The 23,637-nt window shown below is 37.1% G+C and overlaps 1 protein-coding gene across 4 annotated transcripts in view; it reads left to right on the top strand.

Moving 5' to 3' along the window:
- The window catches only part of MCTP1 (multiple C2 and transmembrane domain containing 1), a 562,693-nt gene that overhangs the window by 354,526 nt on the left and 184,530 nt on the right, over positions 1 to 23,637 (top strand). For all 4 annotated transcript variants that reach the window (XM_061188003.1, XM_061188002.1, XM_061188001.1 and 1 more), the window contains 2 exons: positions 8,890 to 9,076; positions 13,904 to 13,997. In XM_061188003.1, coding sequence (XP_061043986.1) covers positions 8,890 to 9,076; positions 13,904 to 13,997 — 281 coding nt within the window. The remainder of the gene's footprint in view (positions 1 to 8,889; positions 9,077 to 13,903; positions 13,998 to 23,637) is intronic.

The following is a 23,637-nucleotide window of genomic DNA, read 5'->3' as shown; positions in this document are numbered from 1 at the left end:
GGGCACTATTATTACATACATTAGTTCAGTATTAGGGGGTAACAAGGATGCTTCATATTGTACCAACTTTGCCGGTGCAAAAAGTGAGGCAGGTTTAGAGGTATAGCGAAAAAGGAGGTTTAGAGATTGTTCAGCTAGTGTGAGTTTGGGGCGATTGATCTGAGACTCAAATCCAGGACTCCTGATCTTAAAGTCCGTGCCCCTTTCACCTCGGTCTGGTATTCAGTATGTTCTGAAGCCATTAAGGGCTCGATAAAGTGCCAAGAAGTCAATAAACCCACTTGGGTGGGGTGCACCGTACTGCAAGTTTGAACAACAAATTTTACCTGTCACTGAACTACAGATTTCAAATGAAGGTGAAATAATGTTAATCTGCGTGTAATTATTTAACTTTCTGATCACCTGCATTTTGGCAGGCAAGACGGACTGCCACCTTTACGATAATCAGCTAATAAATCCTCATGATTGTTACACTTTTATGCAGAGCAGTAATCTGAACAAATTGTCTGCTGACAGCTGTGGTAAATTGCCAAGAATGAGTGCTGTCAGAGAACAAGTTGTTTTTATGAACGTGCAGAGTAAGTAAATCCCATGTCAAGCAATTTCATTCAGTCGGAGTTATTTGCAATCCAATATAGCAAGATTTATAGCATTATTTATTAGTGTGCAAAATGCTTTTTTATCTTTAAAGTGGCATTGATTTGGGGCACATATATTTTAGGTTAGTGGATTACTACTAACTTTATTTGTTGCATTGTGATCAGGGCCGAGGCATTGGTACTGCCCATGACAATAAAGTGCTATAGATGTAAACTTCAGTAGAGGGTTCTATTTCAACACAATTTTTATTAATAATATAGAAGTAAAAGTTATCCCAAATGGGCAAGCTCCGGGTAAAGAACAAATGCTTTCAACCATAAAATAAATCTATGACTCTATATTTAATGTTAAAGGAAAGAGAATGTGGAATGAGTACCTACTATGTACTATACATAGTGCATGTATGTCTGTCCAGGTATAGTGTGGAAAATGAGGAAAACAGCCTTTGACTTTGCATGTTAACCAAATTAATGTTTTCTTAAAGTTGAAGGTCATTGCGTTTGAGCATTTGACACTCTATAGATTCTGATTTGCAGTGTTTGTTATTTGTGATATAAATACTACGATGATGGTTCTACTTCCTATGTAAATAAGAGTAGGAGCAATCCTGCCTCATTATTAATTTGAAAGCACAAAGATAACTAGTCAGAAAATTCTAAACTGAAGAGAGTTTTTAATGAAATCTTTCTGTTTCACCATTTTTCTTACTAAGGATTGAGTGAAGTATTTTATTTGGGAGAGAGACAGTATTTCAGTAAAGAATGTCATTGATTCTTATCTTGGTTTTTTCCTAAACTCAACCTAAGCCAAACACATTAAGATTTTAATCCATTTTCTTTCATGGCTTACTATTTTTTCTTCTGAAGATTTTCTCAGAAAGTTTATACTCACTGCAGTATTTTGTCTACGATAGGCATTTACAAAGACAGTTTCCATGCACCATGCAGTTTCCAAAGACAGTGTGTATATTAAATAGCTTACCTTCGAGGCAATGAATGGGGAAGCTCCCAAGTTTGTAGAAGTATGCTCTGATAAAGCCACCTCCTCAAAGACAGTTGGACAGTGACAACTGCTGACAACAGAAAGGCAATAACTGCATTAGCATTTAGTAATGTCAGAGGTGGCGTGCACACTGCATAATCGTGAAACTTGAAAACACATTAGTGGTTACCTATTGAATTCTTTAAAATGCAAAGATTCTAAAGAATTACGTATCATATTGATTTGTAATGTAAGATCTTATACTATGTGTTTGTTTCGCTAACGTAAAGTAGCTCTCATGCAGTAAATCTCAAAAAGCTTCCTAATTTTATCGTTAAATTTGGTCCAAATTAGTAAAATGTGTTTTTAGAAATGACCCCCCACCAAAGAAATACTATAGAGGCTTGTCTTCCTGTCCTGAAGGCTTCATTTGTAAATGTCCTCTTATCATGATGGCTTCGTAATATCATGAGCTAGTACTTCAGGGCACAACACACACTTAGAAGTTCCTTGTTAGAGGAGATGTAAATTTTTGTTGCAGATATTCTTCCTGATAATTTTAAGTTGGATTTTGTTTGAATTCTTGCTAGGTCTGATTATGCCACACTATTGGTTTGTAAATCAGAATCAGAGTGTAGCTGACAGACAGATGGGCTAGGAGTAAACGTGTCAACTCTGTGTGTTCTCGTTTATCATTCTGTTCACTTACGCTTGTTCAATTAGTATTATACTCAATCCACAGTTTCTTTACTGGGATCTTTTATTTTTTTAATTTTTATTTTACATTGGAGTATAGTTGATTTACAATGTTGTGTTAGTTTCAGGCGTGCAGCAAAATGATTTAGTTATACATATACATATATCTATTCTTTTTCAGATTCTTTTCCCATATAGGTTATTACAGAGTACTGAGTAGTGTTCCCTGAGCTATACAGTAGGTCCTTGTTGATTACCTATTTTATACATAGTAGTGTGTGTATGTTAATCCCAACCTCCTAATTTACTGGGATTTTTTAAAGCCACTGTCCATTTTGTGAGGATTAAAACTAGATGATATAATCCGTAAATCCACCTAACCGAGCATATATGGACTGCAATTCACTGAAAGCCAGTCAGCAAGTTCAGGGGCCACCGTCAACCCCTCCATGTCATGCAGCTTCTGCTCGTCCCTTAAAATACTTGCAGGTCACATGTGACATATCTGATGTATGGGCTACCAGTGTTAATGCATATATAAAATATTTATGAAGTTTGAATCCTGTCCTATTTTAAATTAAAAAATACATCCAAATAGGCCTAACATTTACTTCCTGTACCCCGTGTGTACATCAACGGTGCTAATCACAAAACTGTTTCATCTGAGTAAAACTGTCATTGGTTACTGGTTTAGGCATGGCAGAAGGAAAGGCGGGGAGAAAAAGGTGACAAGAATACTGAAATTTTTCTCCTTGAACTTAGGGGAAAGCGTCACCAAATAAATGTGATATATTCCTTTCATGTGGCTAAGTAATGCATATAGTTTTTAAAAGGTGCAAAGAATTTCAAGCTTTGCTATGGAAGTCAGTAAATGTGAGGTCTTGCCATCACTTAATTCCTCTGAGCCTCAGTTTCCCCATTTGTGGAATGAAAGAAAATAGCTCTCCAATCTCAGTTTTGAGTCTCTTTTGATTCTCCTATTGATGATTGATTGATGAGTTCGGAACAGACAGTACATTTTAAAATTGTACAATATCAAACTAAGGCATATGAGATAATAAACTTCGTATTATAGTTCCATAGTACTTTCATCTTTTCAAAGTAGTTTTTCATGTGTTATTCCTGTGTTTTTACAGTTCTATGCAAAGAGAAGGCATAAACGAGGAAAGCTGATGCACAAAAAGTTTGTAACTTGCTTGATATCACAATACTAATGAATAATTCACCTTTGTTAAAACTTTGGTGTTCTGAACCCCTGATGTGAACTCTGAAGCCAAATAACTTCACTAAAAGCAAAGCACTAGGTCTGCGGTAGTTCTGGAAATAAGGATGTGAGAAACCAGAAGGCTTAGAAAGGGCTGAATCCCCCAAATTTAACAGAGGCCTGATACACAGTGCACTTAATAAATAGTTAATGAATGAGTGAATGAATGAGTGTTGGAAAGAAATCAACCCACTTTCTGGGAAGACAATATAGAAATGGTAGCATGAGCACATCACATGCTAATCCTGGCTCTGCCACTGTCGCCGTGGGTAAAATTTTGGCCTCTCTGAACCTCTGTCTCCTCATCCATAAGTACTTTAATACTTGCAGAGCACCAACTATATTCCAGCTCTGTGCTAGGTGCCTGCCCTTGAGGTGTATCAGGAGATTGACAGGAAAAGACATTTCAATGAGAATTAGTTAAAAATTAGCCAAGCAAACATAGGTAGATACATCATCTCAGGCAGAGGGGTTGCTTCATACAAACACAAAGAAAGAGGTGAGCCCTAGCATGGATGATGGGAGAATTACAAGCTGTCAGGAATTACTTAAGTAGTAAGTGTAAGTCAACAAATGACACCCAAGCTGATGGTAGGTTGTGGAGTGCCCCATTGCCTTACTAAGGATATTTTATAGGTGGTGGGGAGCCAGGAGTGGGACATGGTCAGGTTTGGGTTTTGGACATCTGTAACTGTGGGGATTGAATTGTAGCAATAATTTTTGCCTTCGACCAGGTTCCCTAGGAAACAGAGCTTGAGGCAGGGATTAGGTGCTGATACTTAATTGGGAGGTACAATCCCAGGTCCTGAGAGTGAGAGAGAAGGAACATGAGGCAGGGAAGACTAGGAAGTAATGCACGGTGATAAGTTACTGGGCTGGCCATGTTCCCTGTGTTTCAGAGACACAGTGGTTGCCCAGCAGGTGTGCCCACTTGGCCACGTGTGGATAGGCAATATGGAGAATCCTGATTTGGAATGGTTTGTGAGAGGGTGGAAGGCATGGGGAGTTATCTTCCCATCACCTATGCCATTGATCTAAGTTCACCCCATAAGGAGAAAATTTCTGCATTGTTTCATCTGGTTTCTTTAGCAGTTGATCAGGAAGCCAGATCGCATACTCCACAGTGTGGCTTTTTATCCAAGTGCAGAAGTGGCCTTAGAAGCCAGAAATTTGGGGCATGTGGCAGTTGGGCCTAGAAGCACAGTGGCAGCCAAGCGGAGTACTCAGCCCATTTGGGCAAGTGAAAGTTAGGACAGTCCTAGGCCAGCCCTAGGTGGAAGACCTATGAGGACTCAAGCCCAGCCGATTGGTCACAGTGGTGGGATGAGGAGCAGCCCCTTGGAATGACCCAGCCTAAGTCGAGGCTGAGGCAAAGCAGGCAGCTGAGGACCCAGGAGTTCCTTGTGGAACCCAGATACAAAACAGATGTAAGGGGAGCTGTTCTTTGAACAAAAGAGGAGAATCCACACTTCCTTTTTCACTCCATGCATGGTGACCTGGATGCACCCCCTCCCAGTTCTCCTTAGAAGACAATTTGATATTAGGTTAGATTGTCTGCCTTCTGGCACCAACATTCAGACTTTTTTCAGCAGGGTAGAGGCGTAATACATCTGAGGAATAATATTTCATTGCCTGTAAGATGAATTTGTTCTCTTACCATTTTTTTGGTTTGTGGAATTGCAAAGAAAGGAAGATGTAAACAAGGGTAAACATGGATAGAGTTACAATAAATTGTGGAATTAGAGGTTTTTGAGAATTTGAAGTTCATCTAGTTCAATTCCCTCATATCACAGATGAGAAACCTGGAATTCCAGGGGCTAAGAGTTGTCTTGGAAAAGGTCATCCAACTAATTAGTGACAGATGGAGGGCTAGAACCAAGGGAATCTGATGCCCAGTCTCGGGCTCTTTCCCCTGTGAATGTGTCTGTGTATATATTTTTGGAGTTCATGAATTTGCTTCAATACTTTTAAAAATGTGCCTTTTCATTTTCATAACAATATAAAACCATCAATTTTTGCTTATTCTGAACCATCTGAATGATCACCTAGTATTTCTGTAACCAAACTACAGTGAATCCTTCCTTTGCTGAGAACATAATAGTACAAGCAAGCCAAGTACAGGTGAATCTGCCTGTTGGACTGCTATAACCGAACACCATAGACTGGGTGGATGGAATTCAACAGAAATTTATTTTTCACAGTTCTAGGGATTGAGAAGTCCAAGATCAAGACACAAGCAGATTTGGTGTCTGGTTTCATGGTTCATAAACTGCTGTTTTCCTCTGTGTCCTCACATGACAGAAGGGGTGAGGGATCTCTCTGGTGCCTTTTTTATAAGGGCACTAATCCCATTCACGAGGGCTCCACTCTCATTACCTAATCACTTCCCAACCACCCCACCTCTTAATATCATCACATTGGGCACTAGGTTTCAACATATGAATTTTGGAGAGCACACAAACATTCAAACCATAGCACTGGCCCATCATAGTAATTAGTCCTGAATTCACTTTGCAATACACTATGTTGCAGGAGTTCCGTCTTTGTGCATATTTATTCAATAACAACAAAGGAATAGCAAAAGCTTTTGCTCCACCAAATTCCAGCAATAATCTGATTCGATACTCATTTAATGCAGATATCAGTGATGCTGTAATGCTAACTTTATCCTGAAGTTAACAGGACAATTTTGCTTGGTTATCAGGTGACATTTTGCTTTAAATGGCATCTGAGGATTACTCCTGAGCAGAGTTTTTAGATGAATAGGAGCTCTGAGTAACCTCAACTAGCAAAAAGCATCTTGAATTCATTAATGCTCTCTTTTCAAAATATTTGTATACATAGGCATTTTCTATATTAGAATGATTAAAGTCAAAATTCTGAACCGTTAAATATAGGACAGAACCTGGGACTATTTCTACGAGTGTACCCAATATTGAAAATTTAGTTGCAGCAGAAAGGTATAATCCTTCCTATAAATGTGCAATGGTAATTTAAATTTTATTAGTTCCATAGCTTTTAAAATTCAATTTGTAATTTTTTCTTAGTTTATCGTCTTCTAAGAGCAATTACTCGCAGCATTCTTCCTAGTTCATACATATTTTTAAAGCATAAAAATGACACACTTCTATACTTGAAACCTGAGTTAATGTGTCCTGTTCAAAACAAGTCTGGATATCACCCTGTTTAAGAACTGCCTCACATAGCACATTCCTCCAGGATGCACAATTACAGCAAAGACAGACTGGTTATGGAAAAAGCCTAGATCTCAGATTCCAGAGTGCTAGGTTCAGGTCTGGCTCTGCTAATAACTAACTGTGTATCTCCATTGATTCATGTGACTTCTCTGGCCCTCAGTTTCCTCATTGGTAAATTAAGGAGATTTTGAGGATCACAAATCCTTATGCCTCTTGGCACTGGGTACAGAATTAAGTGAAATAGTCTAGCTGTAAGTTAGACAGTATTGGGGACAATAACTCAGAGGACATTTGCTCTTTCTTTAAAGTTATTTAAATTCAAAACTTTTTTAGCACAATAAAAACAGCAAACCTATGGACCAGCTTTGATCTGAGAGTGACCAGTTTGCAGTTCCTGGACTGCATCTTTAGAACACCTTCCCCAACTCTAAAGAATTAAATGCAATGACTCTAATATAAAAGAGGAGGAGGCCAACACCTACATGACCAGCACTTAACGGTAATAGGCAACAGGGCATGAGCAGGACTGGAAATGCATGATCAGAGTAAGTGAAAGACCCTTCTTGGTCCCAACTTAACCAACCAAAAGTACTATCTGAACTGTCATCCCTGTTCAATTCTCCAGTGTCATACTCTCAGTCTAGTCCAAAGATTCATTCACATTCAACAAATTATAGGTTAGGCACTGTGCCAGATGCTGGAAAGATCTGTAGAGAATCATATTCATGTTTCTCCTTTTTATTAGAGAATGCATTTGATTAGCTGTTCTTCACCATTGCATTTTTTAACCCTCAATTTGTTCCAGGTATTATTAAGAACTAATTCCAATTAAAATTTGAATATTAAATAAGGCATTTGATATGTTTTTTCATCGTTTAGAATATAAGGGGACAGCATAAGAGTATTTTGAAATGGATATTGTGTTTGCAGAAACAGTGAGGTTACTTGATATACATCCTAACTTTAGGAAGATGTTTTCCTGACTTGGTACAGACCCTAATTTCCTGCTGTCTCGATAGTTAGCATTTAGTGCATGCAGATTTTCTATCACTGACCAGGACGTTTCTATTCTTCTTCATTTCTTGCATCTATATTCCTCTTTCTCCCAATTGTTTCTAGTCTGGCTATCTTTCATGTCATTTTTGATAGGCAAAAATAAAACATAAATGTCAAACTTTGATTCAATTTCTAAAATCACTCTCACTAAAGATGTTTGAACTCAACCATAAGCTTTGAGGCCCTATTCACAGATGTTTAACTTAAAAGCAAAATAATAAACAATAAATAGAGTGAAGAATAAGAAGGGGCAAAAATTTAATCTGTCCCTAATAGCTGACCACCCCTTGTTTATGACAATACCACATCTATTCTTATAATTGGCTATTTCCTGTTTCAAATGTCTTTTATTCATGTCTGCCCCCTTTCTCTCTGTTTATTGCCCTTGTGGTTTTGGTCACCACAGTATCTTTCTCTTCCAAATCAATTGACATTTTTATGAAAAGAGTCTGCAAAGTGTTCAGCTCTGAGGAGGTGATATATCGAGCATGGGTTGCCATACTATTACAAAGTCTCTCTTCAGGCAACTCTCGTACGTAACACTTCAGCTATAATGTTTTTAGAGGATTTGTTTGTTTGTTAACTTAGATTTATGCAGTGTTCTATGAATAAATTGGCATGGTTTTAAAAATGTAAAACATATGACATCATCATAGTAAATGGTCTATTCTCTGCTTAATAACATTTCAGAACAAGGGCAAAACACCTATTGTTTTAGAGTGGCACAAAAATTCACTCTTGGTCGTTTGCCTCTTTAGATAGCTCACGTTAGTCTCTCTGTAAGCAAAGCTCCACTGATCTGGGCCATCCTAGGGACTGAAAGCCCCTGCTGATTTATAAATACGGTGACAGTGGGTAGTAATCAAATCAGATAAGCACATTTTTTTGCATCTTACAAGAAATAAGCAATTAGATACTAAAATAATCAGAGTCTGAATTTTGTGAAGTCAGCTGACATGAAATACATATGCTTCCAGTGGTCCAAATGGTATTTCCATTGATTTATTTTTCACATAGCTCTGAGCAGCCTGCACCTCCACTGTTTGATGTGGCCCCAAAAAAAGCCTTTTGCTAATTCAAAACATTTCTTTCTAGGTGCCAGATCGACCTGTCAGCTCTCAGTAGGGAACAGACACACAAGTTGGAGCTGCAGCTGGAGGAAGGGGAGGGGCACCTGGTGTTGCTGGTCACCCTGACAGCTTCGGCCACAGTCAGCATCTCTGACCTCTCCATCAACTCCCTGGAGGACCCGAAAGAACGCGAGGAAATATTAAAGAGATATGTACGTATGTAAGCCTCCTCCTTCAGGGTCATGGGTGACTAGAAGAGGTTGTACATAATTTACATGGAGTGACAGAAGTACATCTGCAAAGCTGTCTGACAGATGAATCATCAGAAGCAAAAGCCTGGCAGATGCAAATACCACGCATATCTTTGCAGAAGCCCTTGGGGTACCCATGGATATCTAGACACCTGGTCTCCTCTCGACTCTCTTCCAGAGCAAGTTCTAGATTCTGAGATTCTCCTCAGTAATTTTATCACACCACAAAATTATCATGCAGGGAAACTTCCTGTAATGGAAAGTCAAGTTTATATAATGCTTTAAAATGAGTTCATTGATTATTTGTCATTGGAGTTAAGATTTCTTTGTCTTTACGAATTTGAAATGGAGTTAACTGCACTTACTTTTTAATTAGTAGGTTGGTTACTGGAGGATATTCACAGAAATGATTTTTCCTTTCTACTGCTTAGAAAAGCCTCACTTCATTCCTTTAATTTTTTAAAATCGAATGTGAAATATAATTAAAAGGAAGCTTTCTTACCTTTTGATCAGATGTAGAGTGATAGGGTGGCATAGTGAGTCACTAAAATAAGTACCCTTCTCAAATTTTATCAAACCCAAACATTCACAACCAAATCTACCTATTTCCCAGCATCCTCACCATCTGCATTTCCCACCATGTAGTTTTCTTGAATCAACAGAGAGGGGAGCTCTTACTCCATTGTTCTCTCTTAGTGAAGCCTCGAGAAAGTGAATGTCTCAGTACCCATGAAGCTGGAAGAAAAAAGAAAAGCTTTTCCACTTAAAATTACAAAGCTTGTATTGTACAATGCTGCCAGGTGTTTAGAAGGCTCCTCTAGACACTCAGTCATGAAACCAAGCTCTGACTAACAAAGAACCGCTTAATTTTTTTCTTTTTTTTAGATTTTAAAATATTCCTATTTGCTGACTGACATCCTTCCAATAACTGAATTTAATAAAGATGTACCTTATCAGGCTGTGCAGATAACATGAAGTGCTGGTACTAATGCTCTACAATATTCTTCAAACAGATTAGCAGGATGTGCGCTTCAGCAAATTTATTCTGGCTATCTCCACTGAATCAGCTGTCTGCTAATGCTTGTACAACTCATCCACCAATGGTGTTATCATAAACAATTTAATAGAGGTGACTTAGCAAGGCTAAATAGTATATATTTTTAAACCACCTAAGAGCCCAAGGTATTGTGTGGCATCTTCTAATATATAATTGCAGTTGTGAAAATTATTTCACATTTTGGTACCCACCAAGACATATTCTCCTGTTCCCAGAAGTGAGACTCATGAATTAAAACAATTTTAAAGAAATTAATTCATATATTAATATAAAAATGATTCTAGGTATTATAATATTGTATTTGATGTATTAATATTTGATACTATCCCATATATTAGAATGATACTACGGGCTAGGTAATTAGAAATGATCCAATTACTATTTTTTTTTTTTTTCTTTTTGCTGTAAGGGATTCCTTAAATCAGCCATTTCCATTTAGAATTTGAGTATTTGTTTCTATACCTGCTTTCAAATATTAGTTATTATTTCAGTAAAATGTAAAATATTATGTGGATGTCCTGGCTAATTCTCAGATTATATTCTGCTCAATATACTAAAAAGTGAACCAAGTTTAAATATACTTTTCTTTAGCCCTGAATTTCAAGCATAGGGCCTGTATCTCCCTCTAGAATCATATTTGCTAAGAAGCTAGTGTATGCAATATAGCACATGTATTATGATTACTCATAGCAACGCAAGGACAAAGATCTATATTTTAGGGTTTCAGAGTGTTTCCTTTTTATTCTATAGATTATAAAATGAATGAATACTGCATGATGTTTGAAATATCACTTGTTTTGGAGAAACATATAATATAAAAGAGTTTATTTGGAGAATTATACATATGTTTTCCTGTGAGAACTTGTGTATTTATTTTTTTTAAGTTTAGGTTCAACCTAAGAATTTGATTTGGCTCTGGTTGTGGTGAGGAAAGTAAGTGGATTGCCCCACTCTCATATGAAACAGCCCTGAAAAGGTTCTCCGCTGCTGTCATTCAGCTGTTCATTGCAAAGCATTGAAGCCCCACAAATTAAACAGACGTTACTGTGTGTGCCATTATTTGATCACCCCATTCTGAAAAGATGGCTAATTCCATTTTTCTTTTTTTTTCTTCTTTTTGCGGGGCGGGTGGTGGGGAAGCAGGGAAGGTCAACAGGGGGCGGGTGGTAATGGGTAGTAGACCAAGAGCGATTGTATGACCTTTTCAGAACGGGGATGCTGAACCCTTGCTCCCCTTGTCACAGTTTAAAAACCAGAGGAGCTAGTTTAGAGAAGAAGTTGTTAGCATTCCATTTTTATTATGACATTTCACAGTCATCTGATTTAATGTCCCTTGACCGGATTGTCCACCGTGAGACGATAGGCTTGAAAGGTTATTTAGAGCATTGATAAAAGGTGAGCGGTTCTAAGATGACAGCGAGTCATAAGGCTGGTGGTGTGACATTAATTTTCTCCATAACAGAGATGGAATAAGACGTCACGGTGACAAGCTGTCAATCAGTTCTGGCCCCTCAGAGCATCTCGATGCCATAGGACGGGGTATTGCCTCTCCCGTAATAGAGCTGAACTGAGATGCTCTCCCTGACAGCTGCTGCAGCCATAGAGAAAATATATTATACAGGCTTTCATTAAAAAAATAAAGAGGACTCCTCTCCAGAGCATTTCAATCTTTTCCCATCTATTGAGGGCTGAAAGGATGCACAGCAAATCATAGATTCCTCTGCTATGGAAATTTCTGGCTTCAGAAGCCATCCAGGTTTTGAGGCCTTCTAAAATAACCGTAAATAGCAAGGCAGGAATACCTCTTGATGAAGCATTCCTTAAAGTTATATTTCTAAACTGATATATTTACATTTTTTGCTTTTTTGTTTTTTTGATGTTCTTATTATAATCCATGTGTTACTGGCCTAAACAGTTGAAGTTTGCAATAAATTACTGAGCGTCAGCTGACTCGAGGAAATGAAACCTTCAAATAATAATTACCCCTCCAAATGGAAAGCAGAACTTCGGAGCTGAAGCACCAGAAGCAGTGTGACTCTGCAATGAGGTTACCAGTATGAAAACGATTCTCTGACTGAAGATATTTGTTCTAGTCACAGTGAAACTTAGTTTAAATTGCTCCTGAAAATTAAAGGACAGGAACCTTTTGCTAAAACTCTTCTCCATCGTTAGATTAGGAGACTTACCTGGTCTGTAACACTCAGTAAGCTCTGAGATAAGGAGCAGCTTCCCACACCTGATCATTACGACCTTAGGAAGACAACATGCCTACAAATCTCTGAATTATAATACTGCGGTCTAAAGTTTCCACTTCTAAACCCTTAATTTACAGGAATGTAAATGGAGAGAGAAGTGCATTTTTATTGAACCCTGTCACCCGCGTAGTTTCAACACAGTTTGGGTGATAAACAACTGTTTAAAAACAATAAAAGATTAAGAGCTAATCCTTGTGCTAAACACTCTTTTTTAAAAGTTAGGCTCTGAGATTACACGTCTATCTGCGTTTCCTCCTCTCAATGTGCCAAGGTCAGAGCATCAGTGTAAACAATGACTAGTCATACGGGGTTGATAAAGTTAATATCGCGGTAAGCTTGTGCTTGTCAGTCTTCTCACATTCTCAATGCAAAGATGGGAATGTTCCGTAGTAACATTTTAATAGATAACTTTATTAGGTAAAACTATGTTATGCTCCCAGTTTTAAAGCATTTTAACGATTATGATAAAGAAGCACCTTTGATTTACTGAATAAAAGTGCTGATCTTGTCATGAGAAAGATGCAATGAAGTATAAATAAACAAATGCATATCATGTTCTATAGGTTGATTTTACTCTCTATTTGTGTCCGTTAATTAGAGTTCTGAATTATTTTCTTGCTATCCCTCTTTTAATTCCTTCTGGTATTACACTTATTCAAACTCTACCATTATTAATTCATGAAATTAAATAGGTTTCAGCATTTGGATCTGATTCTTCTATCAAATTTGTATACTTCTATACCTACTACAATGACAAACAAAATTACAAATTTAGGAAAAATTACTCATCACTTTTGAATTTACTTTTTAATCAACTTGATTTATTTTCGAAGACAAAAATAAAACAAATAAATTTTTAAAACACCTAAAAGGTGTGTGGTAGAAATACGTCTTTTGAATCAAATATTAGAAAATAGTCTTAAATAATTTAACCCTCATCTAGCACCTACCATTTGCAAAGCTGCCCAAGAAGAAAAGAGTAGAAAAATAATTAACTTAATGTTGTCTTTCTTACTCCCAAAGTCTGAAGTGTGTTACTTAACCAACAACTTAAGATTCAGTATTAAGAATCAATAGTCTTCAAATCATCATGCCCATAGATAAAAGATTTCTTGGAGCGCTTTGGTAAAGGAGACTGATGGAAGAATGCAGACATGTCGTATTTTATAATTTATTGTTCATCATCTACTGCTAATTACTTACGGGGGAGAAATGTTGTGGTATTTTTTACTCTTTCAAAAAATCTACTTATATAGCAACAATTATCTACATAAATGTGTGTGTGCGTGTGTGTGTGTGTGTGTGTGTGTACATTCTTGATGGTGGAAAGGTCATCTGTACTGAAGAAACACAAATATCCCTTTGATCACTTAAGCAGCATCCTGAGATCAACTGTAACACTTAATGTTTCCTCAGCGCACTCTTTGAGACCCTTTATGATCTTTCTTTTCTAATACTGATGTTGGGTTCTTTCAGAGCCCATTGCGGATATTTCACAACCTGAAAGATGTGGGATTCCTCCAGGTGAAAGTGATCAGAGCAGAAGGGTTAATGGCCGCTGATGTCACAGGTAAGAGCCGATGCAGTTTTCCTTTTGCCTGTGTATCAAGCAGCATGCAAGGTGTACACCATTTGATGACTGAACTTTTCATTTCACCTGACTCGATCATCAGAGTAAATAATACAAAGTTTGTTGATCTTACAAAGATTTGCTATCCACCTGATTTTTATACTGTGCTTTTTAAAAGAAGGGTAACGTTAAAAAGTAAACAATAAAAAGGGAAACAACTTTTGAATTGTTGCCTTCTCCAAGGTTTAGTCAACAGAGTGGTTATATTTCTTCCAGGTTTCATCATTTTGGCATTTTGGGGTAGTAATGCTGTATCTTCTTCTCTTAGACAGTATCAGCTTCCCTCAGATGATATTGTAGCATCAACACTGATAATTCAAACATGCATGAAATCTGTTTCATAGTTCACTGAAAAGTTTAGATACATAATACTCAATTCCTTGGTTTGAACTGTTGGTATTTGGGTTGCTGATACAATTCCTTAGTTGTCCAAATTCCCTAGCACATCCCAGAGATCATTCTGGATCTAAACTAAACATCTGCATTGTTCTAAATTTTTTTTAACCAAGAAGCAGGCCTGTAAAAATGCCAAACTCAGTATGATGTCTTAAAGCTTCCTGATTTGGATATTGCTGTTTCTGTGGCATGTTAATTAATTAATTATTTCATCAATTTCCAGAATTAAATTATTGTTTTGAATTTGCAACTATGTGAGCATTCACTTACTCTTTAATTTCATAGGCTTTGGGGGGTATTTATACAATTCCTTAAATTGTCCATCTCAAGGTGGATAATAAATAGGACTGACTTGACCAATTTTGTGCAGATTTCCCTGTTCCTGAAAGAACGTGTCCACTTATTATTTGTGGAAATATGCTTACCACTGTGAATGGCCAGCAAGTTGACCCTTAAAGGGTAGCTAACTTATTTGAAGGGGAGAAATGTACTTTTCCTACCATATAAGGGCTTGCAAACCCATTATATGATCACTGCTGCCCTTAATTCATGGAACAGAATCAAAACCTAATTAAAAGATCACATGCCTTAAAACTAAAATAGCAGATGTCTGTTCAAAAATGGCAATATTTTAAATTTTTTAATATTTGCATAGTATTGAATGACTGTTTACTGTATGATAAAAGTAAAAATGTTGAGAGTTTACAGTTTCTTTAAAGAGGATTTTATCAACTCATTTGTAACCAAGAAGATAATAACAACTGTCAGATATTATTTCAAAATAGGCATACCTGAAAATAGTGGGAGAGAGGATTGTTTGTAATCTTTTTGCAAATATACTGACTTGGCTCCTTGTACTAAACAATTAGTGAATGCTGAGTTTATTCACTTTGTATTTTATTTCTGGTGTGGTTAAAATCAAATTAATCTGGACACAATGATTTTTAAATTATTATGCTGCTTTCATTAGTAGAACCCACAGTCAACAGTGAATGGTTGACTAACTGCTTTTTTTTTTGTTCACTTTGGACATTAACCTAAAGACCAGAACAGGAACTCAGGGCTGCTTTTACACTACAGAGGTTCTGGCCAGCCTTTGATTCCCAGGTAGATTCAGGAATTCATGGCCGAGATGTTCACCATCGTGGGAAATATCTTCACTTTTCTTCAGGATTTTCTGCGGGGGAAGGGAGCACCCAGTGTTGGGCTAAAAACATCTGAAGATAGGGAGAAAAGCCTAAAATAAAAAGTATCTCAGCGGGCACCTAAGTGTTAAGAACTATCACTGGGTATTTATAGTGGGCACAATAATTTCTTATAGAAAAATTCAAGTCCCCTTTACTTCAAAAGTTTAGATACCTGCCCATTACACAAGTTAAATGCAATGTTTGTCTCTCTTGGAGAGAAGCTGTCATTGCTTTTGAAACTTCATGAATATGCAAACTGCGTTAACCCAGTTGGCCTATATGCCACTAAGCAAGTTAAAGTACATGTTCTCTTGAAGCTGGAAAAAATAGATATATTTCTTTCATAATGGTTCTAGGTAAATTAATGTGAATAAGAATCACCTTTTCCCTAGGGATTCAGTGAGACATAATTTTGATCTGATAAAATGAACTTTAATTTGGGGAATACTAAATAACAGATTCTCCATTTTTTCCTTCTAGTTTTAGGGACATAATGATTCCTCATTCCTCACTGACCTTATAATCTAATGTGCTCTGAATTGAATAAGAGAGATGTTGAACTATTCAGGGGCAAGAGGATAATTCAGTCTTTGACCTTGCTCACTCTTGGACCTTTTGTGGTCTTTATGACATTTGTGATGGTGGCAGAAACCGAGGACCATGTATTTAAGACAGAAATGTCTGAATAGTCTACCAATTTTTAAAAAAAATCTTTACTTCTAAAAAGGGTGAATATTTATATGTATACTGATCCTTCCTGGTCTTTATCATGAAATTTGGGTATCATGAAATTTGAGCTTATCACAAATAAGCTCTTTGCATACTTTATCTCCTACTTGCTCAAAGAAGAACTTTAAAAATGTTTTATATCTCAGTGGATAATCATAGTCAGGCTCTACAAGATATTCAGCAACAGTTTGAGGGAAGGGAGTAGAGTCAATGGTGCATCTTCAGATGCTCAAATTAGCATCCATTTAGGATTGTTGTGGATGGAGAGGGGATATTTTAAATCACTGATAGCAAAGAATATTTTTTGACCTGATATAAATGAGGCTATAGCTATAAGATACCTAGTTGGTTTCTGAACACTTTCCCAGACAAGTCCAACAACACAAACTCATATTTGCCCAACTTTACTCTATATTTAAAATATTTTTAATGATTAAAATATAAAGTTAAACTTCCATAGTTTAAGCAAAATATTTTAAATTACAATATTCCATCATTTATCATGAGCACAAGAAAAAGAGATTCTGTAATCTTTTAAGTAGCCATCAATCTTACTGCAGTTACAAAGAGTTTTTTCCTTTCAAAATGTAAAATTTTTCTTTTGTTACAACACATTCATTGAGAAACATTGTGATACTGTATTAACTCTGTGTGAATAAAGAGCAATTGAGACTCTCTTTGAATGAGTGAGTATAAAGCACAAATTACTTTTTAATGAAACCCTCAATTCTTTCCCTTTCCACAAAAAGCCTATAGCCTTGTTCAGCTGAAGTCTACTACAGTAGGTCACTTCAGTTAAGCCCCTAATAAACTGTTGATAGTCGAGGGTAGTTTTTTCTTCCATCTCAATAGCCCAGTGTTGGACAGTGCACTTCAAATCATTAAGGTTAATACAGATTTTAAAAAGAGATTAACTCTGGTGGTTAAGGCCTCAATTTACAACTCCCACACATACACATGCATTGAGCAAGGCACAAGAGTGGATTGAAATTTCAGTCAAATTGTGGGCAGCCTTTCACAGCCTGAGAAAGTGGCACTCCGGTTTTCAAAGTTGGTCAGCTAAATTCTTCGTGAGGGAAAAAGTTTGATTAACTGAAAAATACTGCACGGTACAACTTACTTACCTTTCACGTAACCAGTGAAAAGGTTAATGTCTCTCTGGATCATCAAAGCAAAACCTGCGGATCGTCTGGCCCTGTGTTCACTGGGGGAAGATTCTACCACTAAATCAAGTGCTCCCTGAAACTGGACAGATTGTGAGGGGAGAGAGACCAATGGTGGACATTTTTTTTTTTTTGGTGGTGGTGGTGATGGGAAACAGTTCATGTATGTTGGAATTTGTCTTTTCTAGTTTCTAATTATTCTTCCTTGGACGGGGCCTAATTTTTGCTTTCAGCCGAACATTTAAAGTCTTCTGTATTGAGTGAGGCTTTCTTTGCAGCGTATTTAGACCTGGCCTATTGGTTCTTTCAAGTTCTTAGAGAAGAAAAAGAAAAAGGTTCTTCTCCTCAGCCCCTCCCCTTCATTTTCCCCTGGGTTTTCTTTGAGCTCCTGAGGAAGAGGTCACAGCCTCCCTAGGGATACCAGCCACTCAGTTTCAGAAACACTGATATGGGAGAACTGTGAAACCCTTTCAAAAGATGCCCTACCTTTTCACTCTATTAAAAGGTACACTAATATAAAACTTCTTCACTCCAGGTGAATTGATCTCTCAAATTAATGCACCATCTCTTTTAGGAAACAATAGAGGGAGAGAGAGAAAAAAAAGGAAGAGAGGGAGAGAATTTTACAGTTAACATAAGCTGTCATTGAAATAGTCCCATTAAATGAGCATATCTTTTTCTAGAACAACACTACACATAAAGATTTGTAATTCACCAGCTCCATAGTCTGGAAATCTACTAGTTTTTAAGAGAGCTGTTGACTACCCCTTTATTTGCATAGACTTTTCCCATGTTTTTCTTTAGGAAAACTGTCTTCATTGTTGGAAAATATTTCAGTAACAAAACAGCAGAAAAAGACATGCTATGGTTTTTTTATCAGCTTCCGTGAGAGTCTTATTATCTTAAGAAATAACAGTTAGCAGCTCAGATTCATTAGCAGAGCTAAATTTAAGCCCCATTTGACAGGCTGCCTAGAAAACATTTTGTTTTGCTGTCTGTGGGCTTTAATTAAGATGTGTTCAATTTCAGTCCTCTTCAGTGTAGCCTCCACACCCCACCCCAACTTGCTGTGTCACAGACCGGCGATCAGACACTTTCAGATGGTCCGGCCCATGACTTTGACCTTCTGTGCAGTCCAGCGTTCCCTGGGGAACCGTTCAACTCATGAGGTCTGATTTCACACTTCCAGGATGCCTCAGCTCTCTTAACAATGACAGGGAGACAAAGCCCTTTAGAGCAGGCCGCATGGGGACTTGTTTAAATTGGAAACCAGAGAGGAGTCAAGGAACAAGGTTATGGGCTACAGAATAGTGCTTTTAATAAAGAGCTCACAGCTCCGGCTCAGCTCAAAGAAGTCTACCTCTGTACAATTAATTGAGCCATTTATCTGGAGCATCTTAGGCCTCTACTTTCTCACAGATTGTGTGGTAAATATCAGCTAGGAAGCAAATGAGAGATGCATGAAATGAATGTTAACACTTTGATTACTGTGCCTCCAGTCTTCATTAAAAGTAAATTTATTTGTATTTCTGACCTCATTATCAGTAGGCTGCCTGCATTTTTATTGGTTCCTGTGATTTCCAGCTTGAGTGTGTCATGAAGGTATATTTTATACAGAGATTTGGATTTATTATTCTTGATATTTTCTCTGAACATTATAGGTCTATTCAGAGAAAGAAAATGAAAAGGTAGCTGTACAGAGAAAGGCGAGCCTCTTCTTTGAAAGTTTTATATACTGAATGCTAAGCACATATACATCCAAGCTATTATCCTTTTCAAAAATTAACTCTTGTGGGTTACTCAAGCAAATTGCATAAGATATGAGCAATTGTCACTTGAGTGGCCCTCAGAATATGACAGCTCTACCGGTAGAAGTAGCTATGCTGTTTCTTTTATAGAATTGTAGCAGTTTGAATTTTTTTTTTTTTTTAATTTATTTTTGGCTGCGTTGGGTCTTCGTTGTTGCGTGCAGGCTTTCTCTAGTCGTGGAGAACAGGGGCTACTCTTCGCTGCGGTGCGCAGGCTTCTCATTGCAGTGGCTTCTCTTGTTGCGGAGCACAGGCTCTAGGAGCACAGGCTTCAGTAGTTGTGGCACGTGGGCTCAGTAGTTGTGGCTTGCGGGCTCTAGAGTACAGGCTCAGTAGTTGTGGCACACGGGCTTACTGGCTCCGCGGCATGTGGGATCTTCCCGGACCAGGGCTCGAACCCGTGTCCCTTGCACTAGCAGGCGGACTCTCAACCACTGTGCCACCAGGAAAGCCCAGCAGTTTGAATTTTTAATAGCATATGACTTTCATTGCCATCATCACATTTAATAACATTGGCGATATCTGATAAATGCAGCCTTAGAGTTTATGATCATTATTTAAAACCTATGTTAGAAGAAAAGAAAATGGATATCCTTTAAACTCTGCATAGTCCCATTGAAAGTATTATATATCTAATGCAGTGGAATTCCTTCCTATTTGTGAATTATCAAGGGTAAAATAATTTACCCAAAAAGGGGGTTATTTGTGGATGTAATTCTTAATTTTTAAACTTTCACTATCTTAAAATTTTAAAACTATATTTCTTGAAACATAAACCAAAGTTTTACACAAAATGTATTTTAAATTTCCCAAGTATGCTTTATTTCCTTTATATAACCTAACGTTTCTATTTGCTTTTTAATAATTAAGCTTGTAGAAGACTATTAAGCAGATAGTATACTTTGAGAAGAAATTTCATGCAATTTAAAATGCATTAAAAACATCCAACACCTGACAGTCTTATCATTATACCTAGTTTAGAAAACAGTATGACGCACATACATGTTAAATGTCTTAACACTATATAAATCTCTTCTGTAAGAATGAGACTAGACAAAGGCATCACAAGGAAAGAAAGCAAATCATTGCTCTTTATTCTTTTATGCTACCATATTGCATATAGAAGTAAAAGTTGCTTCCTTTTAGTAATTTTATTTTTAAAAAGCTAAATCATATTCTAATTATAGAAAGGCAAAAGTATCCTTCTAAAACCAAACAGTTGATAAATTTGTGAGAAGAGGAATTAAAATGATAATTTAACATAAGGGCTGGTGAGGCCTGAGTCTGAACTAGTGCTTTACAGGGAATTACAGAAATCATGTGTGATTCATATGCAGGTCACATGGTTAGAAGATACTGCTCTGGAAGAATAGGTGGGATGACAAAAGAGATTAATAATTGGGTTTGATATGCTCTAGAGGTGAAGGACTATGGGCTGAGAAAGTGGTGGTCCCACTATCAATGGGAAATGAGGAAAAGAGAAATACTATAAAATAATTAATTGAGTTCTGTGGAACTAAGATTACAAAATGATCCTTTGAGTAAAGAAATAGAGAATTGCTGATTTGGCTTGGAGGGCTAGCTCCAGGGTTTCACTCAGTGCTGGAAGAAATGCTTTCAGATGTTAGAATTAGTGTTTAAAATTAAACTATTATATATATTTTGTTACATTATGATATTAGTGTGTAAATAAGAAATGCATTTTCTAGAACGGTGGATTAGGGAAATGCTGCAGACAGGATCTGGATTTAACTAGGCTATTGAAATAAAATCTTACTACAGGGATGTTTGGATGATATGATAGTGTAGTTAGACTCATAAATGACTAAAGCTTCAAGCCCAAAGGGTGATTATATTAAAGGATTGATGGCCAAATGGAGGAATGCAGGGCTCTATCCTTGGTCTAACCTGTTCAATGTATTTACTAATGACTTTGAGGAGATAATTGGCTGCTTCCGTATCAAACTTGCTAGGAGGCATAGTTAATTCATTTTACGTGAGACCAACATATGTATTCTATTTATATATATATATAATAGGTACAATATACAATTTATATATATAATCAACAGACTGAAATTACAGGCTTAGTTCCTCAAGATGAACATTAAAAAGTATAAATCAAAAATCTTACCCCTGTACAAAACAGTGATGTCTTGCTTTAACAGTAGAAAATACAGAAAAGACTTTGAGTTTGACTTGAGTTTAATCTCCATGAGAGTGAATTATACATATGTCAGTTTTGTTACATTGAATAAAAGGAGAATGTTGAGAATGATACTCTCTTTTGGGCTCATCAGACATCCTGGGGTATGAATTCAGTTTTAAAAGCTACACTTTAAAGAAGGACATTGACAAACTAACCAGAAAATATCCTTGGTTGGTATATCTGGCGTTTTAAAATCAAGGCCATTGAAAATAGCTCAGTGCAAGTGGTAATGACAATAATAGTGGCAACGAATATTTATTGAGCCCTTATCACGTGTCAGACACTACCCTAAGCTTGGTACAAGGATTATCACAGTTAATCTCACAACAATCTAATTAGGTATTGTTGTTATCTCCACTTTACAAATTAGAAAACTGAGGTGTGAGGTGTGGAGAGGTTAAGTAACTTGTCTAGATCAACAGACACACACACACCCCAGCTTGTACGTGGCAAGGCAGGGATGCCAATCCACATCTATTCAGTGAAGCCATGAAGTTGAACCAGAGAAAGGAAGATGTGGAATTGGATATGATTTCTTTTGTCAATTATCCAAAGCCTGTCATGGGGAGGGTGTTGATAGGAGTTGGCAGGGGTAGTAATGGCCAAGGTTCAATCCAAAGAGCAAACTTCCTTCTAGCACATTTAATCAGAAAGGGATTTGTTATAGAGTTCTCAATGGATCACAGAATCTTTGGAGGCAGGAAGGGTCTAAGAAAACAAGCTCTAAGCTCACTTTCCAGAAGTTAATACTAAAGCTACATGAAAGAACCAAGGAGTTTCAGCCCCTGCCACATGGGTATGTTGGGAAGACGTTGTGTCATCTGCTTTCACTACTCCTGCTTGCTGTGTGAATAGCAGCAAAATGGACTCCACACCCTCTCAGATAACTGAGTTCTAAAGTCAAATCTTAGGCAAGTACCTCTGATTGGTGCAACCTAAATCACATCTGCAACCCCAGCTGCAAGGGAGGCCCTTGTGGCCTCTCTAGGTCAGGAAGAGACATACTAGAAATAGTTAGAATAGATGCTCAGCAAGCCATCCACACTATCGAGTGCAGGAGAGCAGGTAACAAACATGAATCAGATACTCTCAGTGACAGATGCTGTGCCCCTCCTTTACACCCGTTATTTCATTTAAACTTCAAAAATTACTACAGAGGGCAAATCATAGAATAGACAATAGCTAGAGAGACATAAAATGTAAAGAAGCATTTCCCCCAAATTATGATTGCCAAAAAATAGATCAGAATATTCCTGTGGATGTAGTGATTCCGCATCGCTGGAACCTTTGAAGCCAAGCCTGTATGACCACCTGGTTGCAGAGGGGATTCAAGTCCTATATGAGCTTTTGAACTTGACCTCTAAGGCTTCTCTCCCAGTCCTAAGAATCTGAGATCCTGCAAAGGGTGCCAAGATGAATAACAGATACCTGAATGAGTAGATATTATGTAGAAGAGAAATAAAAAGACAAAGATATCATTCTAAAGACAAAGGCTTGACAGATGGCAATTTTCAGTTTTATTGCCTAAAAATATGAAAAGGTTTAATCACCTAATACAGTTCTTAATTTTTTAAGTCTAAAGAATTTTATTCCATTGCAAAAGACCTATCCAGCTAGTTAATTTACTTATAGGAAAGATTATCTGAAACCTCATGCTTCTCTGTGGAGAATCTAATTGAATATATATTTACATAGGTCCTAAAGTATCTTCAAGGGCTTGTAAAAACAAAGGAGCTTATGATATATTTTTATACATATTTGAGGCCAAACAACTTTTGTGTTTCTAATCTGGTAACGTCACTTGTATGTAGTTCCTTATTAAATATTAATTGAAAATAAGGCCTTTAAATGTTTTTTTACCATAATTTATCTAAACTCTTAAAGGCTTAGACATAACTTCTCTATTGCCTCTCCTCATTTTCTAAATCCCATAGTCTCCTTTTTCTTTATTTTCCAGTTTCTTGTCTGTCTTGTTTTATTGCCCATTCGTCTGTCATAAATTTTGAGCTTCCCAGCTAATACCAAGAAGGTTTACTTCTAGGACTCAAGAATGCATCTAGTTAAACACAATGCTATAAATATTCTTTT

This window comes from Eubalaena glacialis, chromosome 4 (genome assembly GCF_028564815.1).
Source record: "Eubalaena glacialis isolate mEubGla1 chromosome 4, mEubGla1.1.hap2.+ XY, whole genome shotgun sequence".
In the NCBI taxonomy this organism is placed as follows: domain Eukaryota; kingdom Metazoa; phylum Chordata; class Mammalia; order Artiodactyla; family Balaenidae; genus Eubalaena; species Eubalaena glacialis.
Note: the sequence above shows the minus strand (reverse complement) of the source record. Positions and strands in the feature narration are given on the sequence as shown.